General features: G+C 40.4%; 1 protein-coding gene across 5 annotated transcripts in view; it reads right to left on the minus strand.

Moving 5' to 3' along the window:
- fras1 (Fraser extracellular matrix complex subunit 1) overlaps positions 1-14,072 on the minus strand; it is a 427,133-nt gene that overhangs the window by 107,677 nt on the left and 305,384 nt on the right. For 4 of the 5 annotated variants that reach the window (XM_078402250.1, XM_078402222.1, XM_078402232.1 and 1 more), the window contains exons 35-39: positions 12,108-12,140; positions 10,217-10,348; positions 5,992-6,120; positions 4,716-4,963; positions 3,089-3,225 (exon numbers count right to left, since the gene is read on the minus strand). In XM_078402250.1, coding sequence (XP_078258376.1) covers positions 3,089-3,225; positions 4,716-4,963; positions 5,992-6,120; positions 10,217-10,348; positions 12,108-12,140 — 679 coding nt within the window. The remainder of the gene's footprint in view (positions 1-3,088; positions 3,226-4,715; positions 4,964-5,991; positions 6,121-10,216; positions 10,349-12,107; positions 12,141-14,072) is intronic. The other variant, XM_078402240.1, reaches the window with a different exon arrangement.

Genomic DNA, 14,072 nt, shown 5'->3' on the forward strand with positions numbered 1-14,072 from the left:
TTTAAGGCAGAGATAGATAGATTTTTGATTAGTACAGGTGTCAGAGGTTATGGGGAGAAGGCAGGAGAATGGGGTTATGAGGGAGATAGATCAGCCATGATTGAATGGTGAAGTAGACCTGATGGACTGAATGGCCTAATTCTATCATTATGTGACCTTATGAACTTGCAGCTTTTAAAACACGGGCTCCAAGATTTTCTTATGCAACAATGGATGTTTTGGTGGAAGAAGTAAAGGTTAGGAAGAGATGTGCTGTATGGAATAAGATAAACTCTCAGAATTCAATAGGAGCAGATAGCGGTCAATGCCAGAGGTCAGCTTAAAGGCTACCATTCTACGTTAGGTTCAGTGGTGTCAGAAAAGATTAACATCAGGTAATACATCCTTATTTGTAAAGCCCCATCAATTACATCTGTTTAGTGGACCCGAGATAAAATAAATTAGCATGGGACATAGCGTGCACTGTATTGTAAGTGGCCCAAGCCATGTTTACAACAGTAAGAAGTTTATATAGCCTAACCAGAAGAAATCATCACTGGTGGTGGGGCAGCCCCACCTGCTGGAGTTTTTAATTTCTCCAGCAGAGATGACTACAATGAATTTCAAATGCAAGCACAGTGCTTTATGCACTCTTCAAAATCCTGGCAAAGCATGTCGATATTTTATTTACACATTCAGCAGATTTCCCACTACAGTGCTCATTCTAATTCAGAGGCAATGCTGTTAGGATAATGGTGAGACCACTATGTTGAGTTTCGCACTACAACCAATTCTTCTGCCATACTGTGAGCAGCATGAGGCTTCGCCTGATTGCTTAGGGTACAAAATATTAATTCTGTAAATAAGCCTGTCTGGATTCTCAACTGGAGAAAGCAAAAGGTTCTTCTGGAAATCCTAAGGTTCATTTGCTCATAGAGTCATAGGTCGAGTCAAAGAGTCATGCAGCATGGAAACAGGCCCTTCGGACCAACTTGTCCATGACAACCAATTTATGCTAGTCCCACCTGCCCGCAATTAGCCCATATCCTTCTCAACCTTTCCTATCCATGTTCCTGTTCAAATGTCTTTTGGGGCATTTTCCGCTGCTCGGTAAGTTTTTCCATGAATGGCGAAAGATATATATTTTCTCTTAAATGTGTTTGCTCAAAGCACCACTGTTCAAACATAGATTTTAAAATATCATTCATATATTAATAGTTAAAAATATGGATACCAAAAATATCCGTTAGAAATTTGTTATTTTATTGAAGACGTTAACATTTATTTTCGATAAATGAATGCCTCTTTAAGGGATTTGTCGGCTGGCGTCAAGCAAGCAGTTTGAGGGAGAATGTGCAATTCTGCTGTCAAGGTGGAACACTGTTTAACCTCACTGGACCCTTCAGGGTCATCATGTCCATCACACCCACATTAAATGGATGTAACTCAGACATTCTTCAGTTCAGTTTAGTTTAATGTTACATGTACCGAGGTACAGTTAAAAGCTTTAGTTGCATGCTAACCAGTCAGCAGAAAGACAATACATGATTACCATCAATCCATTTACAGTGTATGGATACATGATCAGGGAATTGAAGTGCATTTGAAAATGTTAGATTGGCTTCCTGCCATATATTCTGTCTGATTTGCTAACTGAAGCCACCAGTTTTCTTCTTGCACCTAAAGTACAGTCACTTCCAATGTGTTGCGTTCAGCATTTCAGGACTGTGACATTGCACAAATCACACCAGTCCCACTTCTGACATGATTTATAGGTTCTGTCAGACATCAGTAAAATTCCCTGATCCTTTAGCCTTTTTTTTCCACATGAACCAAAAGTTAACACCAACAGCACTTTTGAAGCATTGGGACAAAGGCTCTAATTAGTACAGTCCACTCCATGACTTTAAACTTCAACTTATCCCGTTAACAAGCACCGGCATCCATTGTGTTTTACCATTCCAGCGTGCAAACATTTATAAAGATTTTCTCATTTTCATTTTGGTTGACATATTAACCCATTTTTAATCAAACTATTTGAATTCAAGGCCAAAGCCACATGTTGTGCCCAAGAGATTAAAACTAATACATTCTCTCTCTCTCGCTCTGTTGCACTCCTAATTTCGAGCATGGAGGCCAAAGAGACCAGTGGATTTGTTCTTGTTAAATCTTAGCCATTTAGCACAGTACTATTTCTTCATTGATACTAATTTCTTTTAAATCCTTTATTCTCAATAATCTCTTAATTTGTCACTATTTGCAAACTTTAAGTGTTGCTGCTGTATCCTTGTTAAACATTAAAACATTTCTCCTGCAGCCTACTGTAAGACACTATTGTCATTATTCAGTGTGTAGGGTGGAACTGCAGGTGCTGGTTTACACCCAAGATAGACACAAAATGCTGGAGTAACTCAGCGGGTCAGGTAGCATCTCTGGAGAAAGGGATAGGTGACATTTCGGGTCGAGACCCTTCTTCAGACTATTTATTTTTGTATTACCTATTTTTTTTTTAAATCACATTTTTTACGTCCACAGCCAGCTGCTTTTACATTTTGTTTTCCATCGGGCTCCTTGGACATCCTTTGCCAAATTCAAGCATTATTCCAATCTCCAGGTTTAACGTACCTTTTGATATCTTTACAAGTCCCTTGCTTTAATCCAAAAATATATCTTAACTTCTCGTGTTTTCCAGCCTTCTCCCTGGTAATTGTTATTCCTCATGAAATAGGGTTTTTGAAAATCTCTGAGTTTTAGAAAATGTTTTAATTTCATGTCATGGCAAGTTTAACATCCTAACAGCCCACTCTCATGTCATATTCACACCATTTGCACCACTCACAATTCATACTGCGGCCTCATATTTATTTAGATCACTTGTGAGCTCAGCACAAAGGACATTCACATTACGACCAGGGAATCTGCCAACAAATTCTGCAATAAGGCAAGGATGTGATTTAAATTTGAATCAATATGACCATCATAGAAATATTAACCATTAATCTATTTCATTTCAGAGTTTATCAAAGGGATATTAAAATGATGGCAACAGGAAGCTCTTTTTTATTGAATGAAGTGAACTGGCATGTTGCTTTTAAACTAAACATTTTACCTAATTCTTTGGTTATCGATATCTTCCATTGTAAATGTTGAGAATTCCAACAGCTCCATGTGGCGATTAGTGAGGACACCATACATGGGCAGAGAGATCAACTGAATCCGGATTTTACTCTCAGGTGAATTATTATCCTAGAGGGGAACAGGAACATGGTTACATAGAATATAGAACAGCCCGCAATGTATATGCTGAACATAATGCCAAATTAAACTAATCCCTTCTGCCTAGACATCATCCACCTCCCTTCATTCCAAGCATTTTCATGTACCTATTGAAAGGTCTTTACACCACTATAGTTTCTGCTTCCACAAGTACCCCTGGTCGTATGCTCCAGGCACCTAACACTCTGTGTAAAAATACACAGATAATCTGCTGAATCCTCTCGACGGCCTTCTTCATTGTCCGCAACTCCAAACTCCCATCATCTGCAAACTACCGAGCTAAACCATCTAGATTTTCTCCAAGTCATTTATCTATTTCACAAACAACAGAGGTCCCAGCACTGATCCCTGTAGAGCACCACTAGTCATAGACCTCCAGCCAAGATGACACCCTTCCACCCTCTGTCCTCTCGGGGTAAACTAGTTTGGAATGTAAACTACCAAATCAATGCGGGTACCATGCATCTTAATTACATTCAGTTCCTTTAGTTCTTGAATTGTTTTACGTCACTTCGTATTATTTGATTGTTTCAGCAATGTTTGTAATTCCAGAAAACCTGAAAATATGAAATCAACAGTTGCAGCTGCAGATGCATTTAGCATGGGATGACATGGAATTATTCCAGGTGAGGTGGCACCCTAATGTTGAGACTGTAATACAGTGCGATGTAGATTTCCATTAGTGACTTTCCTGAGCAATGAATGAGCTTGGGCTGATTATCAAGTGAGTGTCTTGGGCAGAGAAGTTTGCTCTGATGGAATGCAAAGGAAATCTGAATGCTAATTTGCCGAGCCAGGTCCATAAGGTTGCTGAGTGCAGGGATGTAATGAAACTTGGTGCAGATTCGTAAATGGAAAGTAATAAAGAAATTGGTTTGAAGTACTTTGTTTGGTCAATTGCAACTTGAATTAGGTGAAGAATTCGACTATGGATTTGCGGGTGTCAGTACAAGGCAAGATACCAACTATGGGCTTTACTGCTTTACTATTTTCCAGGACAGTTTTGCTGTAAATGGTCATTTCATTTTTTTTATGGCAAAGGTATAAAGGTCATTTTGTAATGTACAATTAATAGTAATGGAGAATAACTGAAAATTATCAGAAAATTATGTGAAAGCTGCTGCATAAAAGACACATAGAAAGAAACTAAGTTAAGAACTTGGAAAAGAAAGACAAGATGAAAAAGGCGAGACATTGGAAGAAGCACACAGACGGGAACATCGCAAAAAGAGGCTTTTAGTAATTAGTACTCAAAGAAATACCTTAATGGATGTTTTACAGCCACTAAAAATGAACCATCATTCTGTTGCCTTGCAGAAAATCAAAGCAATATTTTGACGGACAAATATATACAAATAATTAATTTAGGTTTTTGTTAAAAAGTTGAAGATGGATGCGTACTACAGATCAGTAAGCTGAAGAACAACTAGTTATCCATCAGAAAAGTGTGATATACTTACAATGTATGCCAGATGAGATCTTGTTATAATTTCAGAGCTTTTCTCTGGCATGGAAATAGTTAACAAAGACCCCGGTGCAAGTCGAGGTCCCTCACTATCTGTGCCTGAGACATGAATTTCAAGCTGTGTTGTTGCCGTGGTAACTCCATCAGTGACCAAGATCTGCATGCTGTCCTCTGTAGTGTGGCTGCCATCATGCACATAATGAAGTATGTTTCGTATCACATCATCGTGCATGAACGTTTCTCCTGCAGAAATTGAGACGCCAATCCAGAGCGTCAGTAACCATTTAAGATCCGCATGGTAAAACCATACAGGAAGCATATGATTATTATTTGTAACTTCCTCATTCATGAACTGGTTATAAAATATTGCTTGTGATGTAAATATGTCACTGAAATATCGAAGTGTTAACTTTTGCAGGGAGAGGAATTCTTCAACACAAACAGTAATCTTGTTGCAGGATGGGCAATATTAGATTTGCAAATTGCATTCATTTAGCGTGATGTGACATTTAATCAAGAGCAATTGTTGACTTAAGAAATTCCCACATGTAGAGCTCACGTGATCGTATATTCAAGCAATAACTTCCAATAGGGGAGGAAATGTGACATAAGTGAATGGGAACTCTATTCCCTGGAGCGCAAGAGAATAAGAGGTGGTCTTATAGAGGTATATAAAATTATGAGAGGAATAGTTCAGGTAGACGCACAGTCTCTTGCCCAGAGTAGGGGAATCAGGAACCAGAGGGCATAGGTTTAAGGTGAAGGGAGAAAGATTTTATAGTATTCTGAGGGGTAATTTTTTCAAAAAAAGGGTGGTGCGTGTATGGACGAGCTGCCGGAAGAAATAGTGGAGGGAGGGACTATCGCTACATTTAAGAAACAATTAGACAGGTACATGGAAAGGACAGGTTTAGAGGGATATGGGCCAAGTGGGAGTAGTGTAGAGAGATATGTTGGTCGGTGTGGGCAAGTTGGGCCAAAGGGCCTGTTTTCACACTGCATGACTCTATCATTTGCTGCTCCTCCACATAAAAATCACACGAATAGTGTTGCACAAAAATGTTTTTACCCTATCCCGATATATACATCTAACCTAAACGAGGGAATGACTACATTATTTAGAATCCACCTATGTGAAAAATGCTCTCAGCCAGGGTGCCGATCACATTAACCGTTGATGGCATTCAACAAGGACAGCAACACAGTCTATACAACCGTCCTCAGTGCCTCCAAGTGAGAGAAAATCATCCAGGGCTGTAATTGCGACTCACCTTTCACCATTTCCACTGGCTGTCTGTGATCTGATTTAATCAGCACTCCAGCATGAGGGGGCTCGACCAGTTCAAAGAGAAGATCGTTGGGGTATGTATCTGCATCGCGGACAGCCAGCTGGCTCAAACCTTAGCAGAGTAACAGGGACATGCAGTTAAATAATAGAACAAAGCACAGCAAACAGTGAGACCCTTCAGCCACGATGTCTGTGCTGACCATGATGCTAATTTTAATCCCATCTGCCTGTATTCTTTGCCTGTTAAGATGCTTGTCAATATATATCTTCAACTTTGCTGTCATATTTGTTTGCACCACTTTCCTGGCCACCTATTCCAGGCATCTACCAATCCCCGAGTGGAAAACGTATCTCATAAATCTCCTTTAAACTTTCACCGTAAAGCCATACCCTCTAGTATTTAACAGTATCACCCTGGCAAAAAGACTGACTATGCACCCTATCTCTGACTCTCCTAATTTTATAAAGTTCTATCAGGCCACTCGTTGCCCTCTGACACTCCAAAGTAAACAATGCATGTTTGTCCAACCACTGCTTATAACTAATATTTTGTAATCCACACAACACCCTGGTAAACCTCTTCTGCACCCTATCCAAAACATTCACATCGTTCCTGTAAAGCGACTACCTGTTCTAAGGAGTTTCTTGGAAAATAGCACGATTGCGTATGATAATGCTTATTCCTGCTGTACTGCTATTAATATTGACAACATTGAATTTCCTGTAAACTAGTTGTTTTAACTAGAAACATAATTACCAGAGCACTAGTAAAGTGCCTTTCTTTCACAAAAACATTGCTCATATGGATCAATGGTGAGCAAGTAACTGATTTCCAAATGGGATACATAATTGGTGTGATGGTAAGAAGCAGAAGTTGAAGGTGGAAGATTGTTATTTGGACTGGACCAGTGGTATGCCTTAAGGATTGGAACTGGGCCCATTGCCATTTGACACCTATGTTCACAATTTGTTGAGAATGTACAAGGCATGGTTAGTAATTTTGCAGATGACACTAAAATAAGTAATGTCACAGACAGTTATCAAGAATTATAGCAGGATCATGATCAGATGGGCAAGTGGGCCGAGGTATAGAAAATGGACATTAATTCAGATAAGTGCGAGGTATCCCATTTGTGGAAGTCAAACCAGGGTAGGACATTCACAGTAGGGCTCTGGGGAGTGTTGCAGAACCGAGGGATCTTGGAATTCAAGTGCATAGTTCCCTGAAATGGTGCCACAGGTAAGCAGAGTGGTGATAAGGTTTTTTGGCATTCCAGCCTTCATCAGTAGGAGCATTGAATAGAGAAATTGGGATGTAATGTTGCAGTTATACAAGAAGTTGGTGAGGCTGCATTTGGAGTATTTTGTTCAGTTTTGGTCACCCGGCAATAGGGATGATGGCATTAAGCTGGAAAGAGTGCAGAAACTATTTACAAAAATGAAGCCAGGACTCGAGGGACTGAGATTTAGGAAAAGTTTGGGCAGGCAAGAGCTTTCATTCCTTGGAGAGAAGGAAATTGAGTGGTGATCCTACAGATCCTAGAAAATAATGAGGAGAATAGATACGGTGATTGTACAGTGTTCCCCCAGGGCTGAGGAATCAAGAACTAGATGGCTTAGTTTTAAGGTGAGCAGAGAGAGATGTATTTGGAATCTGAGAGGCAATCTTTTCACACAGAGAGTGGTATATACAGGGAATGAGCTGCCAGAGGAAGTAGCTGATGCAGGTAAATAACATTAAAAGACATTTGGACATGTACATGCCTGGGAAAGATTTGGAGGGAAATGGATGAAATGCAGGATATGAGACTAGCTACGATGGGACATCTCGGTCGGCATGGACCAGTTGGGCTGAAGGATCTCTTTCCCTGCTGTATGACTCAATTTAATTTCAAAATACAGGAAAAAAAGAGAATCTGAAAATTCATATTAAGAAATCACTGACTTGCTCATTATTGATCGAGATGAAATATGCTTTTATGAGAAGAAGGCACTTTACTATCACTCTGGCAATGATGTTTCTAGTTAAAATGACTCAATTACAGAAAATTAAATTTGAAAGTTATTGGGGATGCATCTTTGATATTATCACAAAGAGGAAGTAATGTAACCCTAATTTAACATGGGGCCCTTTGTTTACTTTTCTCAAGCTGTGCAATAAGTGGCCAATCTGCATATGTTAATTTACTGCCATGACTGAAGCTGATTTTTAAAAGTTGTTTAAATAAGCATGGAGGTTTTTACACATACTATACCTCTGTTCAAAAATTACACCAACAATAACCCAACAGTTCTCACACCAAAGATCTTCAGAGAATGTTCTGAAATTTAATGTCTGAACATCAGAGATCAAATGCTAAAAAAACAGATGAATTATCAACCACTGAAGCTTTGAATCAGGAATGCACCAAAGGAATTTTCCACTCTAATAATTTTATCACCTCATGTGGTGATGGTGAGCTTTGTATAGATTAGGTTAATACTGGGTTACATTAAATGACAAATTAATGTTTTACACTTGGAGACAAGAGACTGCAGATCATGTCCATGGTAATGAAGTGCTTTGAGAGGTTGGTTATGGCGCATATCAACTCTTACCTGAGCAAGAACCTGGGCCCACTACAATTTGTCTACAATCTCACTGGCTCTCCACTTTGCACTGGATCATTTGGACGATAAGAACACATATGTCAGGCTGTTGTTCATTGACTACAACTCAGCGTTCAACACTATCATCCCCTCCAAACTTATTACTAAGCTCAAGGTACCAGGTCTTTGTGCATCCCTTTGCAACTTTATCCTTGACTTCCTCATCAACAGAACACAATAGGTAGAAATTGGCTTCAACACTTCTTCCTCAATAACCATCAGCACAGCGGTGCCTCAAGTGCTCAGTTCCATGCTCTACTCACGCTATACCGATGATCGTGTAGCTGGACACAGTTCCAACTGCATCTTTAAATTTGCCGATGTCCCAGCTGTTGTTGGATGAATTACTGATAATATAGGAGGATGACCAATTATCTGATTGAATGGAGCCAGAACATTAACCTTGTTCTCAACTTCAGTAAAACCAAGAAGCTGATTATTGACTTTGGAAGAGGAAGGCTGAGGATCAACAAATCTGTTTTCATCGACGGGTTCGTGGTGGGGAGGGCCAACAACTTCCAAGTTTCTAGGCGTGCACATCTCTGAAGATCTGTCCTGGACCCAGCACATTGATACAATCATAAAGAAAGCCCATCAATGCCTCTACTTCCTTAGTAGATTAAGGAGAATCAGTATGTCAATGAACACTCTCTTGTACTTCTGCATGTGTACGATAGAAAGCATATTGGCTGGTTACAGAAAGTTGAACACCCAGGAAGAAAGGAGATTACAAAAAGCAATGAACACTGCCTGGTCCATCATGGGTACTGTCCTCCCTATTGGATTTATTGGAGTGCTGCCTCAAAAAGGCAGAAGGCATCATCAAGGATCCTCACCACTCTGACCACACTCTCATTTCACTCCTGCCATTGCAAAGAAGGTATAGGAGTTTGAAAACCGTGATCTCCAGATTCCAGAACAGCTTCTTCCCATCAACATTACAAACCCAACTAAACTACTGGTTGCACTAGGGGCTTTTGTTTTGCACTAATATTGTTTCTTCTTTAATTGATTGATTTTATTGCATTATCTATGAGTACTGTGTTTACAGACTTGTTATGTTGCTGCAAGTAAGAATTTCATTCTTCCGTTTTCGGTACAAATGACAATTAAACACTCTTGACTCCTGATTCTTGAAATCTCTCAGGGGATTAAAAAGAAACTGCTAGGCACCAAAATAAACCTATCGTGCTTAGAAACCACATTATCTTTGCACGCGTCAAGAAGTAAGAGTTGAAAAAAACTGATCACATTTGTTGTTTCTTTCAGTTTTTTTGTGTTTTAGTTTCACTCAACATAAATTCCTTAAGTGAGAATTCTATTCAGTTTCTCAGATCTTTTGGGGTTGTAATTGGGGAAATCCATCAGGGAGAATTTCTGTAACCCAAACCACCATGATGCAGGGTCACCTGTCTGTAGTTGAGTTGGTTGAGTGTTGTTCACCTTCTATTACAGAGGTTCAGCAAGAGTTGCAGGCCCAGAATTTAGCAATGGAATATTCTGGACTTTAGACAGACAAAAAGCAAGTAAATAGTGACGTAGCGGCCAGATTGTCTTACCTACAGCTGCTCTACCTCCTTGGCTGACCTCAATGAAAGGTTCAGATATTTGAAAAATGGGAGGCTGTTGATTGGTAGACAACAAATGGATGGTAAATTCGATTTCAGGGGAGATGTGTTCTCCATCAGAAACTGTGGAAGAATGAACAAAACATTGTAAGATTGCAAGTTAACTCAAGTCAACCTCAGGCAGACACGACTCAGGGCAATTATTATGTCATAACGCCTTCCAGTTTTGTCATGCTAACATATACAGTTAACTTCCTACATATACTACTGAATAAAGGTGTTTCAATTTTCTCTATTTTTCTGTCTGTCAGATTTGACTAACAATTCATTTGGATGCGAAGTGCTAAATGATCCAGCGGTGTGATTTCGTAAGTTTCTTATTTAGCAGAGCGAAGCGGGAATTTACAATTTATTAAAAGATGGAGGGCGTGCAGCGTAGGTTCACTAGGTTAATTCCCGGAATGGCGGGACTGTCGTATGTTGAAAGGCTGGAGCGATTGGGCTTGTATACACTGGAATTTAGAAGGATGAGGGGGGATCTTATTGAAACATAAAAGATAATTAGGGGATTGGACACATTAGAGGCAGGAAACATGTTCCCAATGTTGGGGGAGTCCAGAACAAGGGGCCACAGTTTAAGAATAAGGGGTAGGCCATTTAGAACGGAGATGAGGAAGAACTTTTTCAGTCAGAGAGTGGTGAAGGTGTGGAATTCTCTGCCTCAGAAGGCAGTGGAGGCCAGTTCGTTGGATGCTTTCAAGAGAGAGCTGGATAGAGCTCTTAAGGATAGCGGAGTGAGGGAGTATGGGGAGAAGGCAGGAACGGGGTACTGATTGAGAGTGATCAGCCATGATCGCATTGAATGGCGGTGCTGGCTCGAAGGGCTGAATGGCCTACTCCTGCACCTATTGTCTATTGTCTATTGTCTATTACAGAGCAGATAATTGCATTTATGATGTTCCAGACATTCTGTATGCTAGGAGTGGAGGGAGAGGATGTGATTCTCACTATGAACAGAGCTCATGCTTTCAAATAGTAAGCAAGATTGCTTGCCATACAAAACACCTCTGTCCAGGTCAACACCAAAGAGTCATCAACTGGTGCTAGTATTGGCTTATCCTCATTGACTTTCTTAATTAAGTGGAAGGGACACAAAATAAGAGGCAATATAACTATTTTATGACAGAAATAATTCTGTAATTCACCTATGAGTGAAATGCACTGATTTTACGTGAGATAATTATGTCAACCATTTCACTTATTTAAGTCTGAAATATATTTTTCTTTCTTTTCAAAATGCACATGCAGTGCCCAAACAAATTCAGCATTTAAGGACAGGGAGAAGAGGTAATACTGAAATAAAGAAGTTTGAAAAGCTTTTGCTACACATTGGTTCTACTTGAATCCTAATCTGTACACCCATGCAAAGATGTTATTATAAAACCCAAAGAATTATGTGATTGTATATTCGCCCCAATTGCACCCAATGCAGTCATTACTCCTGGATTAATAATCGAAGGATTAAGAGACATGCTAACTGCAGCAATTCCTTAATTTGCCAGCTAATCAGATTTTTTAAAAATATGAAATTCTTCAGCTATAAGATGACCATTCAACCATTAACGTTAAATATGAGTGAGAGGATGGAGTATTAGGAGACAGGCAAGCATGAAAATCTCTGAAAGTCTGCAGATTCCCTGTGCAGTTTATCCGATAACCATCGCTCCAGATTTCTTGCAGGCAAAAGATGGAGATGATACTGTTACATCAGTTGTGAAAGGTTATGAGCAGGACTCGTAGCCACTATGACAGATTTGGCTGAGGGTGTTAGAAATCCATTCATGAGCCAATCTGTGGAAAGTGGACATTAGGAACTATGTACCTGTGAAAAAGAAGTTCACCGACTCAGGCAGACCTAGGAGAATAAAACCAGGCTCATGTTACATAGCTTAGAAATGCTCACTGTCAGAAATGGATTTAACAAATGTGGCCATACCACAGTACAAACAACGGTTCACAGTTCTGGGTACTGTAATGATCTGAATTGTACACATTTACCAACTAAATAAACATCCTGGATTTAAACAATAGACAATAGACAATAGGTGCAGGAGTAGGCCATTCAGCTCTTCGAGCCAGCACCACCATTCAATGTGATCATGGCTGATCATTCTCAATCAGTACCCCGTTCCTGCCTTCTCCCCATACCCCCTGACTCCGCTATCCTTAAGAGCTCTATCTAGCTCTCTCTTGAAGGCGTTCAGAGAATTGGCCTCCACTGCCTTCTGAGGCAGAGAATTCCACAGATGTACAACTCTCTGACTGAAGAAGTTTTTCCTCATCTCCGTTCTAAATGGCCTATCCCTTATTCTTAAACTGTGCCCCCTGGTTCTGGAACCGTGGTGACCAGGTCATCCAGTGAGTCAAACAGTGGCTTTTCACCTTTTGGATTTGGCTAATGACCAGTGGTTCACAATTCCAGCCTAATGGGCCACATCTGACCTTGGGATGGTCCAGGCTGTCCTGGCCTTGTTATACTCATCCTTGCTCACACATTTTCGACCTACCCAATCTGCCCTGCGACTCCTACCCCACCCATCATTCCTCACCATGCCAGCCACCCGAGCCTCCTCTGCAAGATTTGCTGTTGGCAATCTCATCTTGACTGTTCATGATTAGGCTTTCATGTAGATGGTCCAATCTTGTGAAACTATGGTGCATGGCATACTTCAGGGGGCTTCATTGAGTGGGCCATTCATATAGACATTCTTGACCACAACAGTTGGCAGACAACTCAAGTGCTTTCAAAAATTGTGTGCATGTTGTGGGTTGTCTGCAAGGAACACCAGGGACCTACTGAGAGCTCAGGATGCTGGAGGGGGTTAGAGCATCAGGGTTGTTGCATGGGAGCAGTGAGGAGAGGGTGAGGGTGTTGTAAGGCAGTCGTGAGGGAGTAGAGCAGTTGTGGTGAAGGAGCTGAGGGAAAGTAGTGAGGGAAATCGCGAGGAGGCGGTAAGTGGAGCAACAAAAACAATGGCATTTGTGTCTTTATATAAACATCAGTAAGTGGCTATGCATGGTTGAAATAAAACATGAGTAGTCCAACAGATGTAGGGGTTTGGATTGCAAATCTGGCCCTCGCACCAGTAAAAGGTTGTACACCATTGGGTGAGACTGATAATAGGTTTCACCCTTACAAGCAATCATAAATTTGGACAATCTCTTCCTGCTTCTAAACCAGTATGTCAGGCCGCTCAGAGTATCAGAATGATTGCTGATGTGGGAATCTGAAAGTGTAATAACTCCTCATAAGGCTGAAGCAAGGATGTCTTGCTTTGTAGCAATAACTAATCCACAATATTAGGAGTTTCCAACTTGATTGGTCCAAACTCCATGCTGTAAGTAGCATCTTTTTGCAGAAGATTGATGATGTGCGTGATTGGGTGTAAATGGTTACCCAGACACGATGCATGCTAATCAGCAGGAGATGAACTCTGCTCCTGGAATAAGGTGCACACAAGTTTCTGCCCAGTTAATTGAAGGGTCTCTATTTAATTGGATGGAATGAGAATTTACACATCCAATTTTCAGATGCACCTTCTCATTGATCCTGGATGCCTAGGCACCGTAACAGGTAAAAATGTTCCCTTCAATAGTAAAAAGTGGCTTTTATGCGGTATGCATTCTTTCAGTTATTAATGGAACTGAAAATGTGACAGGGGTAAAACGTGGAGAAGCCTGTTCATGTTTAATGGCCTGAATTTTTTTTTTAAACTGACAACAGTAAAGTAGAACTCTGTCACACAGCAAATAATGTTTCTAGCTTTCCTTCACAATTAAGAAGCTT

The sequence above is a fragment of the Rhinoraja longicauda genome, chromosome 1 (genome assembly GCF_053455715.1).
Source record: "Rhinoraja longicauda isolate Sanriku21f chromosome 1, sRhiLon1.1, whole genome shotgun sequence".
Taxonomy (NCBI): Eukaryota; Metazoa; Chordata; class Chondrichthyes; order Rajiformes; family Arhynchobatidae; genus Rhinoraja; species Rhinoraja longicauda.